This window comes from Euleptes europaea, chromosome 1 (genome assembly GCF_029931775.1).
Source record: "Euleptes europaea isolate rEulEur1 chromosome 1, rEulEur1.hap1, whole genome shotgun sequence".
NCBI lineage: Eukaryota > Metazoa > Chordata > Lepidosauria > Squamata > Sphaerodactylidae > Euleptes > Euleptes europaea.
Window position 1 is genome coordinate 739,962 of NC_079312.1, and position 12,509 is coordinate 752,470.

Sequence of the window (12,509 nt, forward strand, 5' to 3'; positions counted from 1 at the left end):
TCCCCTCCCCGGAGGAGGAGGAGGCCGAGGGCGGAGCCCCTTCTTCCCTCCCTCCCTCCGCGACCCCCGGCCTCTGCTCCCCCCCACCCCGCACGGGGCCGCGGCTCTATTTGCTTCTGTCTCGTTCGGCGGCTCCTCTCTGCAAAACTCCCGGGGGGGGGGATGGCCCCTCCGTTTTTGGCACCTGGTTGCGACCCTTCCCGGCAGCCTGGCTTCGTGGGGGGGGGGCGGGCGGGCCGGGGGGTCCCAAACAGGCCTGCAGGGGTGTCATTCGGTTTTTGGAGGGGTTGTTCCTCCCCCACCCCCCCACTCTGCCCGTGTGGCTTCGTGCAGACGCGGTTCTGCCTTCTTCTTGTTTTTAACCCTCCTGCCAGCAAATCTTCTTTCCTGGGGGTCTCCTGGGGTGGGGGGGCGCGCACACACTGAAGGCATGCTGCCGCGGTGTTCTGCATTGCTGAGTCTCACTTGGAACAATCCTGGGTCCAGTTTTGGGCTCCACAACGGAAGAAGGATGCTGAGCCGGAGCGGGTCCGGAGAGGAGAGGAGAGGAGGGCGGCCAGGAGGGTCAGGGGTCCGGAATCCAGATGCCCGACGAGGAGAGACTCCGGGAGCTGGGGGTGTTCCGTCTGGAGGAGAGAAGGGCGAGGGGAGACGGGACAGCCGGGTTTAAAGATCTGAAGGGGCGTCATGTGGACGAGGGAACTCGCTTGTTCTCCGTGGCTCCAGAGACTGGGACACGGAGGAATGGATTGAAACGAAGAGAAAAGCGAGTCCACCTGAACATCAGGAAGATCTTCCTGACGGTGAGGGCCGTTCGAGGGTGGGATGCGCTGCCTCGGGGTGGGGGGGTGGGGTTAGGGTCTTTAAGCAGAGGCTGGAGGGCCGTCTGTCGGGAGTGCTTTGATTGTGGGACCCTGCATGGAGGGGGGAGGGTTGGGGTCACTGGGGAGGTGGGGGGAGCTCCTGCATGGTGCAGGGGTTGGACTAGATGACCCTTCCAACTCTATGATGCTGCGATTCTATGATTCACCAATGGGAACCCGCAGGGGGACGTGCAAGAAACCTCTCGTTGCCCCCCTCCCCTCAAAAGGCATACCTAAGAATTTACCCAGGAGAAAAGCTCTTCCAACATTTCCAGTGTTGCTAAATCTTCCTCCTCCAGTCCACCCTTTCTGAACATCATCCTCTAGAGCAGTGATGGCGAACCTTTTAGAGACCGAGTGCCCAAACCGCGACCCAAAGCCCACTTCTTTATGGCAAAGTGCCAGCACGGCCATTTAACCTGAATACTGAGGTTTTCGTTTAGAAAAAACAACTGATACAGTCACATCTTTTGCCTTAAAAGAAAAACACAATAACAGAGCTTTTTTTTGCTGTACTCATTTTTTGGGTGTTCAAGACTTGGAGTCTACAAAAAGACAAAAAAATTTTAAAAAATGAAGCACCCAATACAAATCTATCCCTATACCAAAAATAGCAAACACGTATGAGTTAACACGAAAGAAATGGATATTCCCTTCTTGGGAAATTTGCATAAATAAGATGAAGTTCCCCTTGACAATCCCAGTACAATGAGTGCCATGTCTGTCTTGTCCTCTCATATAGCACACACACAGGCCATAGAGGACTCGGCGTCACGGCTGGGAAGGGAGGAACCAGACGCCTTCCCTTCCCTGCATTTTAAGAACATAAGAAAGGCCCTGCTGGATCAGACCCAGGCCCATCAAGTCCAGCAGTCTGTTCACACAGTGGCCACACAGGTGCCTCTAGGAAGCCCCCAAGTAAGACGACTGCAGCAGCACCGTCCTGCCTGTCTTCCACCGCACCCAATAGAATACGCATGCTCCTCTGATACTAGAGAGAATAGGTATGCAGCATGACTAGTATCCATTCTAACTAATAGCCATGAATACCCCTCTTCTCCATGAATATGCCCACTCCCCTCTTAAAGCCCTCCAAGCTGGCAGCCATCACCACATCCTGGGGCAGGGAGTTCCACAATTTACCTGTGCGTTGTGTGAAGAAATACTTCCTTTTATCTGTTTTGAATCTCTCACCCTCCAGCGTCAGCAGATGGCCCCGCGTTCTAGTATTAGGAGAGAGTTCACCTCACCATGAACTCTTGGAAGGAAGGAAAAAACACACGACCCCAGGAACCGCCTGGAACACGGGAACCGCTAGGCACACCAGGAACAGCTAAGCCACAGCCTCCCCCATCCCAGGTGGAGAGGGGCGGGGGAGAGGCGAGCAACAGCTGAGCCAGCCGCAGCTCAGCTGAGAGAGGGAGGGGTCCAGACGCAGACCCGGGAGGCCTTTTGGAGCCCTGGAAGTCCAGGACGGGAGGCTCCGGAGGGGGTGGACGCTGCAGCCGTGCGCCCAGCCCTCTCACGCAACCGCAGCGAGCCACTTACCCGCGCGTGCCCACAGAGAGGGTTCCGGGTGCCGGAGTCGGCACGCGTGCCATAGGTTCGCCAACAAAGAGCTAGAGTTTTAGTGCTGGTATTGTGTTGCCTTTCTCTCCCGTGCGGACTGATAGTTGACAAAGAGACTTTTTTCTTCCTCTCCCAAAATATTAGAACTGGAGGGTATCGGGGGGCTATCAGTGGCTACTGCTCATGGTGAATAAAGGGAACCCGCACATTCACAGTACGCCTCTTTATTCTGTTGCCGAGAGACGAATCACGGGAAGGCCTTGGCCTGTATACCCTATTTTTGGCCCTCCCAAGGAACTGGTTGGCCACTGTGTGAGACAATATGCTGGACTGGTTGGACCACGGTCTGAGCCAGCAGGGCTTTTTAATGTTCTTATGTGATCTCTCCCATCCTTCTGCAACCTTCCACCTTTTACTTCCACAGGTGATCATTTCCACTCACCTGGAATCAAACTCTGATTTCCCCATTTGTTAGGAAATTGTGCCCTAGATACTGCCCATCCTGGTGTCTAAAATCACATCCATGAATCCTCCTATCATGAATCCATCACTAACTCTGTGCACCTTCCTTATATGACTCAAAGAGGTGGTTATCCATCTGCTACTTAAAAACACCCGCGTAGAAATATGTTGTAGCCAGTTAAGGCCCTGTCTCTAATCTGCCCTTTCTGGGCAAAGTGATTGAGAGAGCAGTAGTGTTAGCCACACACCCCACAAATACGTGACTATACATTTAGATTAACCTGGGGGAAATTAGCTTGCATGTTTAGGACGGGCCCAGAAAAACTGGATCTTTTACTCCATGGTCACTCCATGGGCTGCTCCTCTGTTACTGGGCTCAGTTAAAAATAGTGGCTCTCACCTTCAAAGCCCCTCATGGCCTTGGACCCTCCCTATCTCTTTCCCCCCCATGCGCCACCACATCAGCTTCCCTCGGTTGAGAAGGGCCTGTTGCCGGTGCCAAGCTGCCAATGGGCAAAATCAACAAACTGCCCATATGTGTGCCATCTCCATTGTGGCCCCCCCACCTTGTGGAATTTCCTGCCTTGGGGGGATCAGGAAGGCGCCCCCCCTCTCCTGGCTCTCCACAAACGAGGCAGCTCTGAATTGCGCAGGAGGGCTTTTTCTAAGGCAGAAAGTGAGGCAGCACTGTACCAAACGCTTCACAAAGCTACTGGGATAAATGATCAGGGACTGTGGCCTGCGCCACTGTGTATCGGCTGCTGTAAGTTGGATCCGGAGATGTAATTTGGGCCTCATTTAATGTGTCCTGCCAACCATTTGCTTTGCTACCGTTAGACTTTTGCATTTCCGGTGGGTTCTGTAACCCAAAGGCTAGTTCATTGTTTACTGAACGCCCCACGCTGTTGGTTTTATTGACTCACTCTGTGATGTGCCCTGAGTCCCAGTGAGAAAGGGGGGCTATCCATAATCTGAATAAATTTAGAGAATGTATACGGAGCGTCTTTATTCTCGGTAAAAGCGGGATAGTGTCTGTAAAATGCTCACTGGGTGACCTTGGGCCAGTCACGCTCTCAGCCTAGCTTACCTTGAAGGGTTGTTTTGAGGATAAAATGGAGGAGAGGAGAACGATGTAAGCTGCTGGGGGAAAAGGGAGGGTATAAATGAATTAAGTCAATATCTGAAATGGCCCCCAGTGACTCCTGATCGGGCCAATACGCGTCTGGAAATCCCAGTCCCCAGCGCCAAACTCCCAGGACAAACCTCTCGCAGTGGACCTGGGACAGACCTGGAAGCGAGGTGTTGTGTAGGGGGGAACCTTGCATGGGTTTCCGGCACCAGGGTGCACAGGGACCCAGGGGGCAAAGGGGGGGGGGCTTCAGGGATCCCAAGATCCTGTCAACGTTGACGGTGGGAGCTGGATTCAAATGATCCCCTGCCTGAACGGACCAGAGGCGTCCTTGAACTCTCTGGCAGTGCCTGGGCTCTTATTTCCACCACCCCCCTCCACCCCAGACCATCTCTTGGTTGAGTCTAAGGTGGGGGGAGGGGAGGGGAGGGGGCTCTCCCTTTCCCAAGTGCAGGTAAAGCCCCCCAAGCAGAAAGGGGGCTCCGAGGCCAGCCCCCCCCATCTCCCCCTCCGGGGCTCCAAGGTGCCAGGTGAGTCTGTGCGGGGGGGGGGGACACAGGTGGGCCGCATCTTGCTTGGGGGGGACTTCCAGGGAGGGGGAGAGAGGAAGAGGGGGGGCAGCCTCTCCTCGCCACAGGGCATTCAAGGCGGGGGGGCGGAGGCCGGGGGGGGGTTTGATGCGCCCCTTCCCCAAATGTCCCTGGTCTCCTCCAGCTGCTCCCCCCCTCCCCCAGCGAATGCAGAGAGAAGGTGGGGGTGGGGGTGGGGGGCGGCGGCCTCTGACCCCGCGGAAAGGAAGGCCAGCGAGTCTGAAACCCTAGAGGGGCCACTTCCGGTCTTACCCGGAGTCCCCCCCCCGTAGGAACGGCGGCCTTTGTTGTGCTGACCCCCCCACCCCCCCGTGGGAAAGCAGCAGCTGCTACTCCTGCCCAGTGAGTGAAGGGGGGGGGTCCCGGGGAACTCGAGGGGTGGGTGGGGGGGAAGCGGGGTCAGAGGTAGGCGGGCCCCGATCCGGGAGAGGGAGGGAGACCCCCTCCCACACCCCCACACCCCGAAAAGCCTGGGGGGGGTGGGGGCTGCTCCTCCGGCTCTCCTCTTTCCTCCCCCCTCTCTGCATTGCGGAGGCCTTTGGGAGTGAGCCAGGTTTGCAGGGGGGGGGTGGGGGGAGGAGCGGAGAGCCTGGGGGGGCTCTTTTGGGTGGGGGGGTCGAGTCAAGGCAAAGCAGGATGAGGAGGGGGCTGGATTGCGGGAGGGGGGAGTGCTTGGAGTCCCCCCCCCACGCCCACCCCCCAGGGCAGGTCCCCCCAAGGCCAGGGGCTGTTCCAGGAAAAAGAGAATCGTGGGGGTGGAGGTGGGGGTGGAATCAGTGACTCCGGGCATCTCACGTGTTGGGAAAGGAGGCTCCGTTCAGACGATGGGGGGGGGGGCGAGTCTGCAGAGGACCCAACACCCCGGTTGGTCCCGGAGGGCAGAAGCCCCGAGCGGAGATGCAGGGTCGTTTCCGGTATTAAATGCAGCCAGTGCCCTTGAAACAAAGAAACAGTCCCGTCGGCTACAGAATGACACCTGCAGAAGAAGATCCAGGAACGGAAACTGCAGGACGCGCAACTCCATGGACCGCTCAAACCACTAGTCCGCCGTTCTCCGTGACCCCCCCCGCCCCCCCAGCAGCAGAGAGGTCGGAGGGGGCCAGAGGAGGCTCTCCGGAGTGGGGGGGGGGGAAGCGATGCCCGAGGGAGGGGGGGGAGGGGGAGGGGGGAGGGGACCCCACATCCCTCCCTACACGACAGACGGGCAGAATGTCTCAATCTGGGACCGCATTAGGATTAAAGCCAGTTTATTTTCCGGCTCTGATGGGGAGGGCAGAATACCCTGGAATGCTTTAAGAGAGAGAGGGGGGCACAACTGGGGGGGGGTTGTGCGTTTCCTCCTCCAGCCCTACAGAAGGAAGGTTGGGGGTTTCCAGGCTGCTGCAGGAACGGCTGGGTGGCGTCTGGTGAGCTGAAAGGGCTCTTGGGAGGGGGAGAAATGTAGGGCCAGGGTCTGCTATGCAAGACCCAAAGTGTAGACAGAGGACCGGGGAGTAATGAATTGGGAAAAGAGCTCCCTGCCACCCCCAGTTCACCCACCCCCTCCCTGGCACATGAGCGAGGGGGGGGGAGCGGTGTTTCCTGCTCCCTCCCTACAGAAAGCTCCCTGAGATGATGGACCGGATTTGCAGGCTCTCTTCCGGGTCAGCAGTGCCGGAGGAAAGAAGATAAAACACAGCCCCCCGTCACTCTCTTGACCTGATTCACAGAAGCCATCGGCACAAACTTTCTCCTTGCCGTTCTAGCTCTCTGTGTGCGGGGTTGGCGTCTCCCACCTGACCCCTTGAGCCAGACCTCTTAGCTTTAGCTCCTAACTGGTGGTTATGGACGTGATACATAATTTGATTGTAAACCTGGAGTGATTCAATAATGAGCGCCCATGAGGATCCTTGATTTGGAACTCTGTTTTTGCATGGTGATGGCACCACAAAGCCGTGGATCCATGGTTCTTGTTTTTTGCTCTGGGGGTATGGGCTTAATATTTGATTTGATAGCAACTTTGGGGTGACCCAGTGTATCTCCCTTCCCTTTTGTTTTCCTTCTGGCACAGTTGCTATCTGTCCCCCTTTCCCTCCCCCCCCGCCCGCTCAGCACGGAGAATCCTCTCTTCACAGCCAAGTGACTAAAGGGATCTGTTCACAGTCGGAGGCGACCCAATAGAAGGGGAAAGAGATGGAGGAGCAGGACCTAGGAGGACCTGGACCTGGCAAGAGAGCAAGGAAAGGCCCCCATCCTGTCCAAGCTGGGAGTGGCATTGAATCCTGGCAGAAAGCTGTGCCAGAGATCTGGGATCAGGAGCCCCTGAACTCAGAACTACATTGCCGACGCTTCTGGCAGTTCCGCTACTGTGAGGCCGATGGGCCCCGGGAGGTTTGCAGCCAGCTCCATGGTCTTTGCAACCACTGGCTGAAGCCAGAGACACACACCAAGAAGCAGATCCTGGACCTGGTGATCCTGGAGCAGTTCCTGACCATCCTGCCCCACGACATGCAGCGCTGGATCACAGGCTGTGGCCCAGAGACCAGTTCCCAAGCGGTGGCCCTGGCCGAAGGTTTCCTCCTGAGTCAGGCAGAGGAGAAATGGAGGCGCAGGACCCAGGAGGAACTGGACCTGGCAAGAGAGCAAGGAAAGGCCCCCATCCTGGCCAAGCTGGCTGAACAGGTGAGGGCTTTTCTGTCCAGGTATTTAAATTCAACCCACAATAGATGGCGTTATCCATGCCTGATGTTTGCCCAAGGGTTAATCATCCAAATGGGAGGTTGAACAACCTACTTCAGCAGCTAGGGAATTTCTTGTCCCTCCAGATAATTCCCCAGGGTCGGAAGAAAACCCTAGGTGCAGAGTAAGGGAGGGGCTTCCTTGGTGCCTTCCATTCCATCTCTTGCCCATCTGCCTTGCTGCTGTTTCAGAGCTGGGGTCCATCCATGAAGATGGAAGCTGAGTTCTGTGAGATGGAAAGAGCTCCTTCAGAGGAAGGGCAGCTGGCCCGAGCCCAAGAGCGCGCCCAAGGTGCCCTCTCCTGCGGTAAGGACTCCTTGTGCCTGGATGGGATTGGGGCACCCAGTTAATTTGATGGGTAGAAAGTTCTAGTCAGGGGAAAAACCCAAATGCTTCTTCACCCAACTTGTGGCCCTCAGGGTTCGCTAATTGTCACGCCTCTAAAAGGGGATTAGACAAATTCATGGGGGCAATGCCTGATATTGATTACAATATTCATATCCCACCTTCTCCCCATTAGAGGGACTCAACATGGCTCAGAAGAAAAGGCATATGAATCTCGGCCGAGCTCTTCAATCTTGCAAATAAATGGGGCCTGCACGGTCTGGGCAGTATAGCTCTGGCTGAAAACCCGGATGTGACATTAATGGATCAGTAGACACTCCGGACACTCACTGATATTACCCTGGGTTTCCAGATGCTCTTCATTCACATCTGGCGAGGTTCCTCCCTCTTTTTCTGCCATCTCCCTCTTTTTCACCTATCTTTTTTTCTCCCACCAGCCTGGACTCAAGGGCTTGTGCGAGGGCCCAGCCGGTGGGAGAATAGCCTGCCTGGGCCTCTGGTCTGATCCAGCAGAGATGCTGCCACGTTTCTGAGCTCCAAAGTTCATGGGACAAGTTTCAAGTATCACAGAAGTCTGACATGGGTCAGCAGCATTTGAAGCCCCCCTGAGGCTCATGGGTATCTTGTGCTTCTCTTCCGCCTCTCCCACAACTTACTACAAAGTGTAACCATTTTGTTTAGTGTACTTATGGCAAGGTTTCACACCCTGGGAACGGGGAGGCATAAAGCAAGCTTCACAGAAGAAAACCAAACAAGATGTCAGGGCTAATACCCTTTCTTCTGCTTTTCTCTCCCTCGCAGGTAGCGAAGAGACAGTGTTCAGCCATTCTCTTTGCAGAGGTGTGGAAACTGCTACTGTACCTCCAGTCCAGGTAGGGGAGATGAGAGGGGGCAGCCTTGGTCTCAAATCCGTTCTCGGGGGGGGGGGGGGCTTCCTCCTGCAGTTCTGGTTAAGGGGCCCAGGCAAGAGGCTCTGAATGCCACTCTTTTTACACATGCCTTCCCAGAATGTCACCTCTGCCTGGAATGATCTCTATGACAAGGAATCTCTTTCAGTCTCCAGTTTCCTTTGAGGAGTTGTCCGTGCATTTCACTGAGGCAGAGTGGGCCCTGCTGGATCCAGACCAAAGAGATCTCTACAAGGAAGTCATGCTGGAGAACTACGGGAGCGTGGCCTCTCTGGGTAAGGCGCCAAAGGTGCAAATTGCTGCCATTGGGATTTTACCATTGGCCTGATATGTGAATCAACATCTTGAACAACAAAACACTGTTTTGAGACCTGCCCTGTTACTTGATTCTCTTTGGGAACCTCAAGGTGGTGAGGTGGCAACGAAAGCGATATTCACCATGACCGGGTAGCGTGACCCGAGTAGCAACAGGGGCAACAGAGGCCAGTGTTGTGGCCATTGTTCAAGCCAGTGAGGGTGTCCTGGCCTGAGGTCAATGCAGGACTGAGAGGCCCTCATGAAGCTCCATCCTAATTTCTCAGTTGCCAAGCATTACAAGACACTTGTCCCCCAGATGGGATTGCCGTCATCCCCTCTGACTCTGATCTAGAATTGATTCGTTCCCCTTACACTGGTTGGGATTGTGGACTCTAACCTTTAGCAGGTTTCCATTCTTTCAGAAAAAAAGTTTCCTCTCCTTTGGATTTCTTTTCCTTCCCCATATAAGAGCGATAACTTTCCCTCTCTGTCTCTCTTTCTAACTTCTTGTGGAGAACCAGCAAGCTGTAGTGGTTAAGGTTGGCGGACTGTAGTCTGGAGAGAGAGGTTTGATTTCCCACTCTTCCATATGAAGCCAGGTGGGTGACTTTGGGACAGTCACTATTCCCTCAGGACTCTCTAAGCCTCACCTCCCCCACAAGGTGTTGGTTGTGGGGGGGATAGGGAAAGTTATTGTAATCCACTTTGAGACTCGTTAGGTAGAGAAAATCAGGATATGAAAACCGTCTTTTCTCCTTGTCTTCTATTTAAGTATAAATAGCAGAAAATCAAAACAGCTGCACGACACGTCAAATGTGAACAGTGGGGGAACAATTCTTGGCCACTTTAAGGGAAAAAGGACATATGAGGAGTCGGGAGAGGAGAGGGGAGGCAGAATATAAAAACTGCTGACCTGGGAGGTCTTGCTGGAGATAAGGTGAGACCAACAGTTCTGGTGGGGTAGAAAGAAGGTGATCATTGGCACGGGGTGGAAATAAAGGTCTGATAAAGGAAATGCACACCCATTAGCGAGCAGTGCCTGATGGGTGGCTTGCCTTCTTGTTTAGGTACTGGCTTGACCTCTTTCTTTATTCCAACGGCAAATGTAGATGAGCTGCTTGAGGGATACCAGGGGTTCTCTTTGGAAAAAAACAAGAATCAAGGTGCCAAAGGAAACTTCGAGGATGGAGATAGACCACAGAGGCAGGAGGGAAGCCATGCAAAGAGGAGGGATAAGCCCATTCCATCCCAAAAAGGGAACTTCCATGAAATCCTAATCCAAGAAGGAAAGTCAACCAAAACAAGAAAGAACAAAGGCCTTGGTGCTAATCAGAGAATCCGCTGCAGGGAAAACGAAAATGAACGTTTGTCCAGTGAAAAGACCTTCAGTAAGAACATGGGTTTTATTTCCAAGAGGAAAATTCCCTCAGGAGAGAAACCATGCGATTGTGAGGAATGTGGAGAGACCTTCCGTTGGAAACCAGCCCTTTCTTCCCATCAAAGAATTCACTCAGGTGAGGAGCTGACTAAATCATTAGACTGCAAACCAAGACTTTCATGTCCCTTTAAAGTGCATATTATTGTACCTGTCAATGTAGAGCAGGGAAAAGCCACTGAAATGTTTTGTGTGTGGATGATCAGATCTTATTGTGTGGGTGCTAACAGGATCTCTCTTCATTCCAGCAGGGGATGATCAATGGAATGAGGGTGATAAGGAAGCGCATCAGCTATTGCCAGATAAAGTGAAGAATAAAGATTTGAAAGGAAACTTCAGGAATCAAGGCGGACTTAAGGGGCGGAAAGGAAATCACACAGCCAAGAAGAGGGACAAACCCATTCCTGGCCAAGGACTGGATTTCCATGAACTAATCCACAGGGTGGAGGAAGCATATAAGTGCTTGGAGTGTGGAATGAAAGATCAAGCCCAATATGCTATCCATTTGCAAATGCACAATGCAAAGAAGACCCATCAATGCTTGAAGTGTGGGAGGAGCTTCCTATGCAGAGCAGAGCTACTAAGACATCAAAGAACACATAAAGGAGCCAAACTGCATAACTGCTCAGATTGTGGCAAGATATTCTCACAGAAATCAGACCTTTGTCAACACCGAAGGATTCATTCAGGAGAGAAGCATATTATCTGCATGGAGAGAGGAAGGATACACTCTTGTGGAAGAAAGTGTAGTGCACTTTCCCCAAAGGGTCCTGTAATGAGGACACACAAATGCTTTCAGTGTGGAAAGTACTTCAAATACAGATCACACCTTCTTGTACACCAAAGAGTACACACAGGAGAGAAACCTTTTGAATGCTCAGAGTGTGGAAAGAGATTCAGTCGCAGTGGCAATCTTCTAGAGCATCAAAAAACCCACACAGGGGAGAAACCTTTTGAATGCTCAGAGTGTGGAAAGAGATTCAGTCGCAGTCACCATCATCAAGAGCATCAAAAAACCCACACAGGGGAGAAACCTTTTGAATGCTCAGAGTGTGGAAAGAGATTCAGTCACAGTGGCAGTCTTCAAGAGCATCAAAGAACCCACACAGGGGAGAAACCTTTTGAATGCTCAGAGTGTGGAAAGACATTCAGTCGGAGTGGTGATCTTCAAAGGCATCAAAGAACCCACACAGGGGAGAAACCTTTTGAATGCCCAGAGTGTGGAAAGAGATTCAGTCGGAGTGGCAATCTTCAAAGGCATCGAAGAACACACACAAAGGAGAAACATTTTGCATGCTCAGTGTGTGGAAAGAGATTCAGTCTCAGAGGCACTCTTCAGCAGCATCAAAGAACACACACAGGGGAGAAACCTTTTGAATGCTCAGAGTGTGGAAAGACATTCAGTCGGAGTGGTGATCTTCAAAGTCATCAAAGAACGCACACAGGGGAGAAACCTTTTGAATGCTTAGAGTGTGGAAAGAGATTTAGTCAAAGTAGCAATCTTCAACAGCATCAAAGAACCCACACAGGGGAGAAACCTTTTGAATGCTCAGAGTGTGGAAAGAGATTCAGTCGCAGTGGTGATCTTCAAAGTCATCAAAGAACCCACACAGGGGAGAAACCTTTTGCATGCTCAGAGTGTGGAAAGAGATTTAGTCAAAGTAGCAATCTTCAAAAGCATCAAAGAACCCACACAGGGGGGAAACCTTTTGAATGCTCAGAGTGTGGAAAGAGATTCAGTCAGAGAGGCCATCTTGAACAGCATCGAAGAACCCACACAGGGGAGAAACCTTTTGAATGCTCAGAGTGTGGAAAGACATTCAGTCGGAGTGGTGATCTTCAAAGTCATCAAAGAACCCACACAGGGGAGAAACCTTTTGAATGCTCAGAGTGTGGAAAGAGGTTCAGTCAGAGAGGCACTCTTCAACGGCATCAAAGAACACACACAGAGGAAAATCATTTTTGAATGCTCAGTGTAAGTCCCCTGTTTCCTCCTCAGCTGAGACACCCCAATTTGAGCTGCCATCTTCTGTCAGTTTTCTTGAAGGGCTCCCCCTTGATCACCTGGGGTACAATGTGCGGATCTTTGGAATAGGTTTGAGAGAGTGCATCTGCATGCCATGTGCAGAGCACATTTCCATCACAGAGCCAGGATGTCAGTAGGGCTCTTATATAACACCCCCCCTAGCTCCA

The 12,509-nt window shown here is 53.0% G+C and overlaps 1 protein-coding gene across 1 annotated transcript; it reads left to right on the plus strand.

Annotated features, from left to right (window-relative positions):
• Positions 1 to 584: 584 nt before the first annotated feature.
• Positions 585 to 12,267, plus strand: LOC130493223 (zinc finger protein OZF-like; the record flags this gene model as incomplete). Its single annotated transcript, XM_056866922.1, has 6 exons — positions 585 to 803; positions 7,182 to 7,274; positions 7,523 to 7,637; positions 8,478 to 8,548; positions 11,116 to 11,560; positions 11,645 to 12,267. Coding segments are annotated over exons 1-6 (1,566 nt in total), but the record flags the coding sequence as incomplete, so codon positions are not given.
• Positions 12,268 to 12,509: the final 242 nt, after the last annotated feature.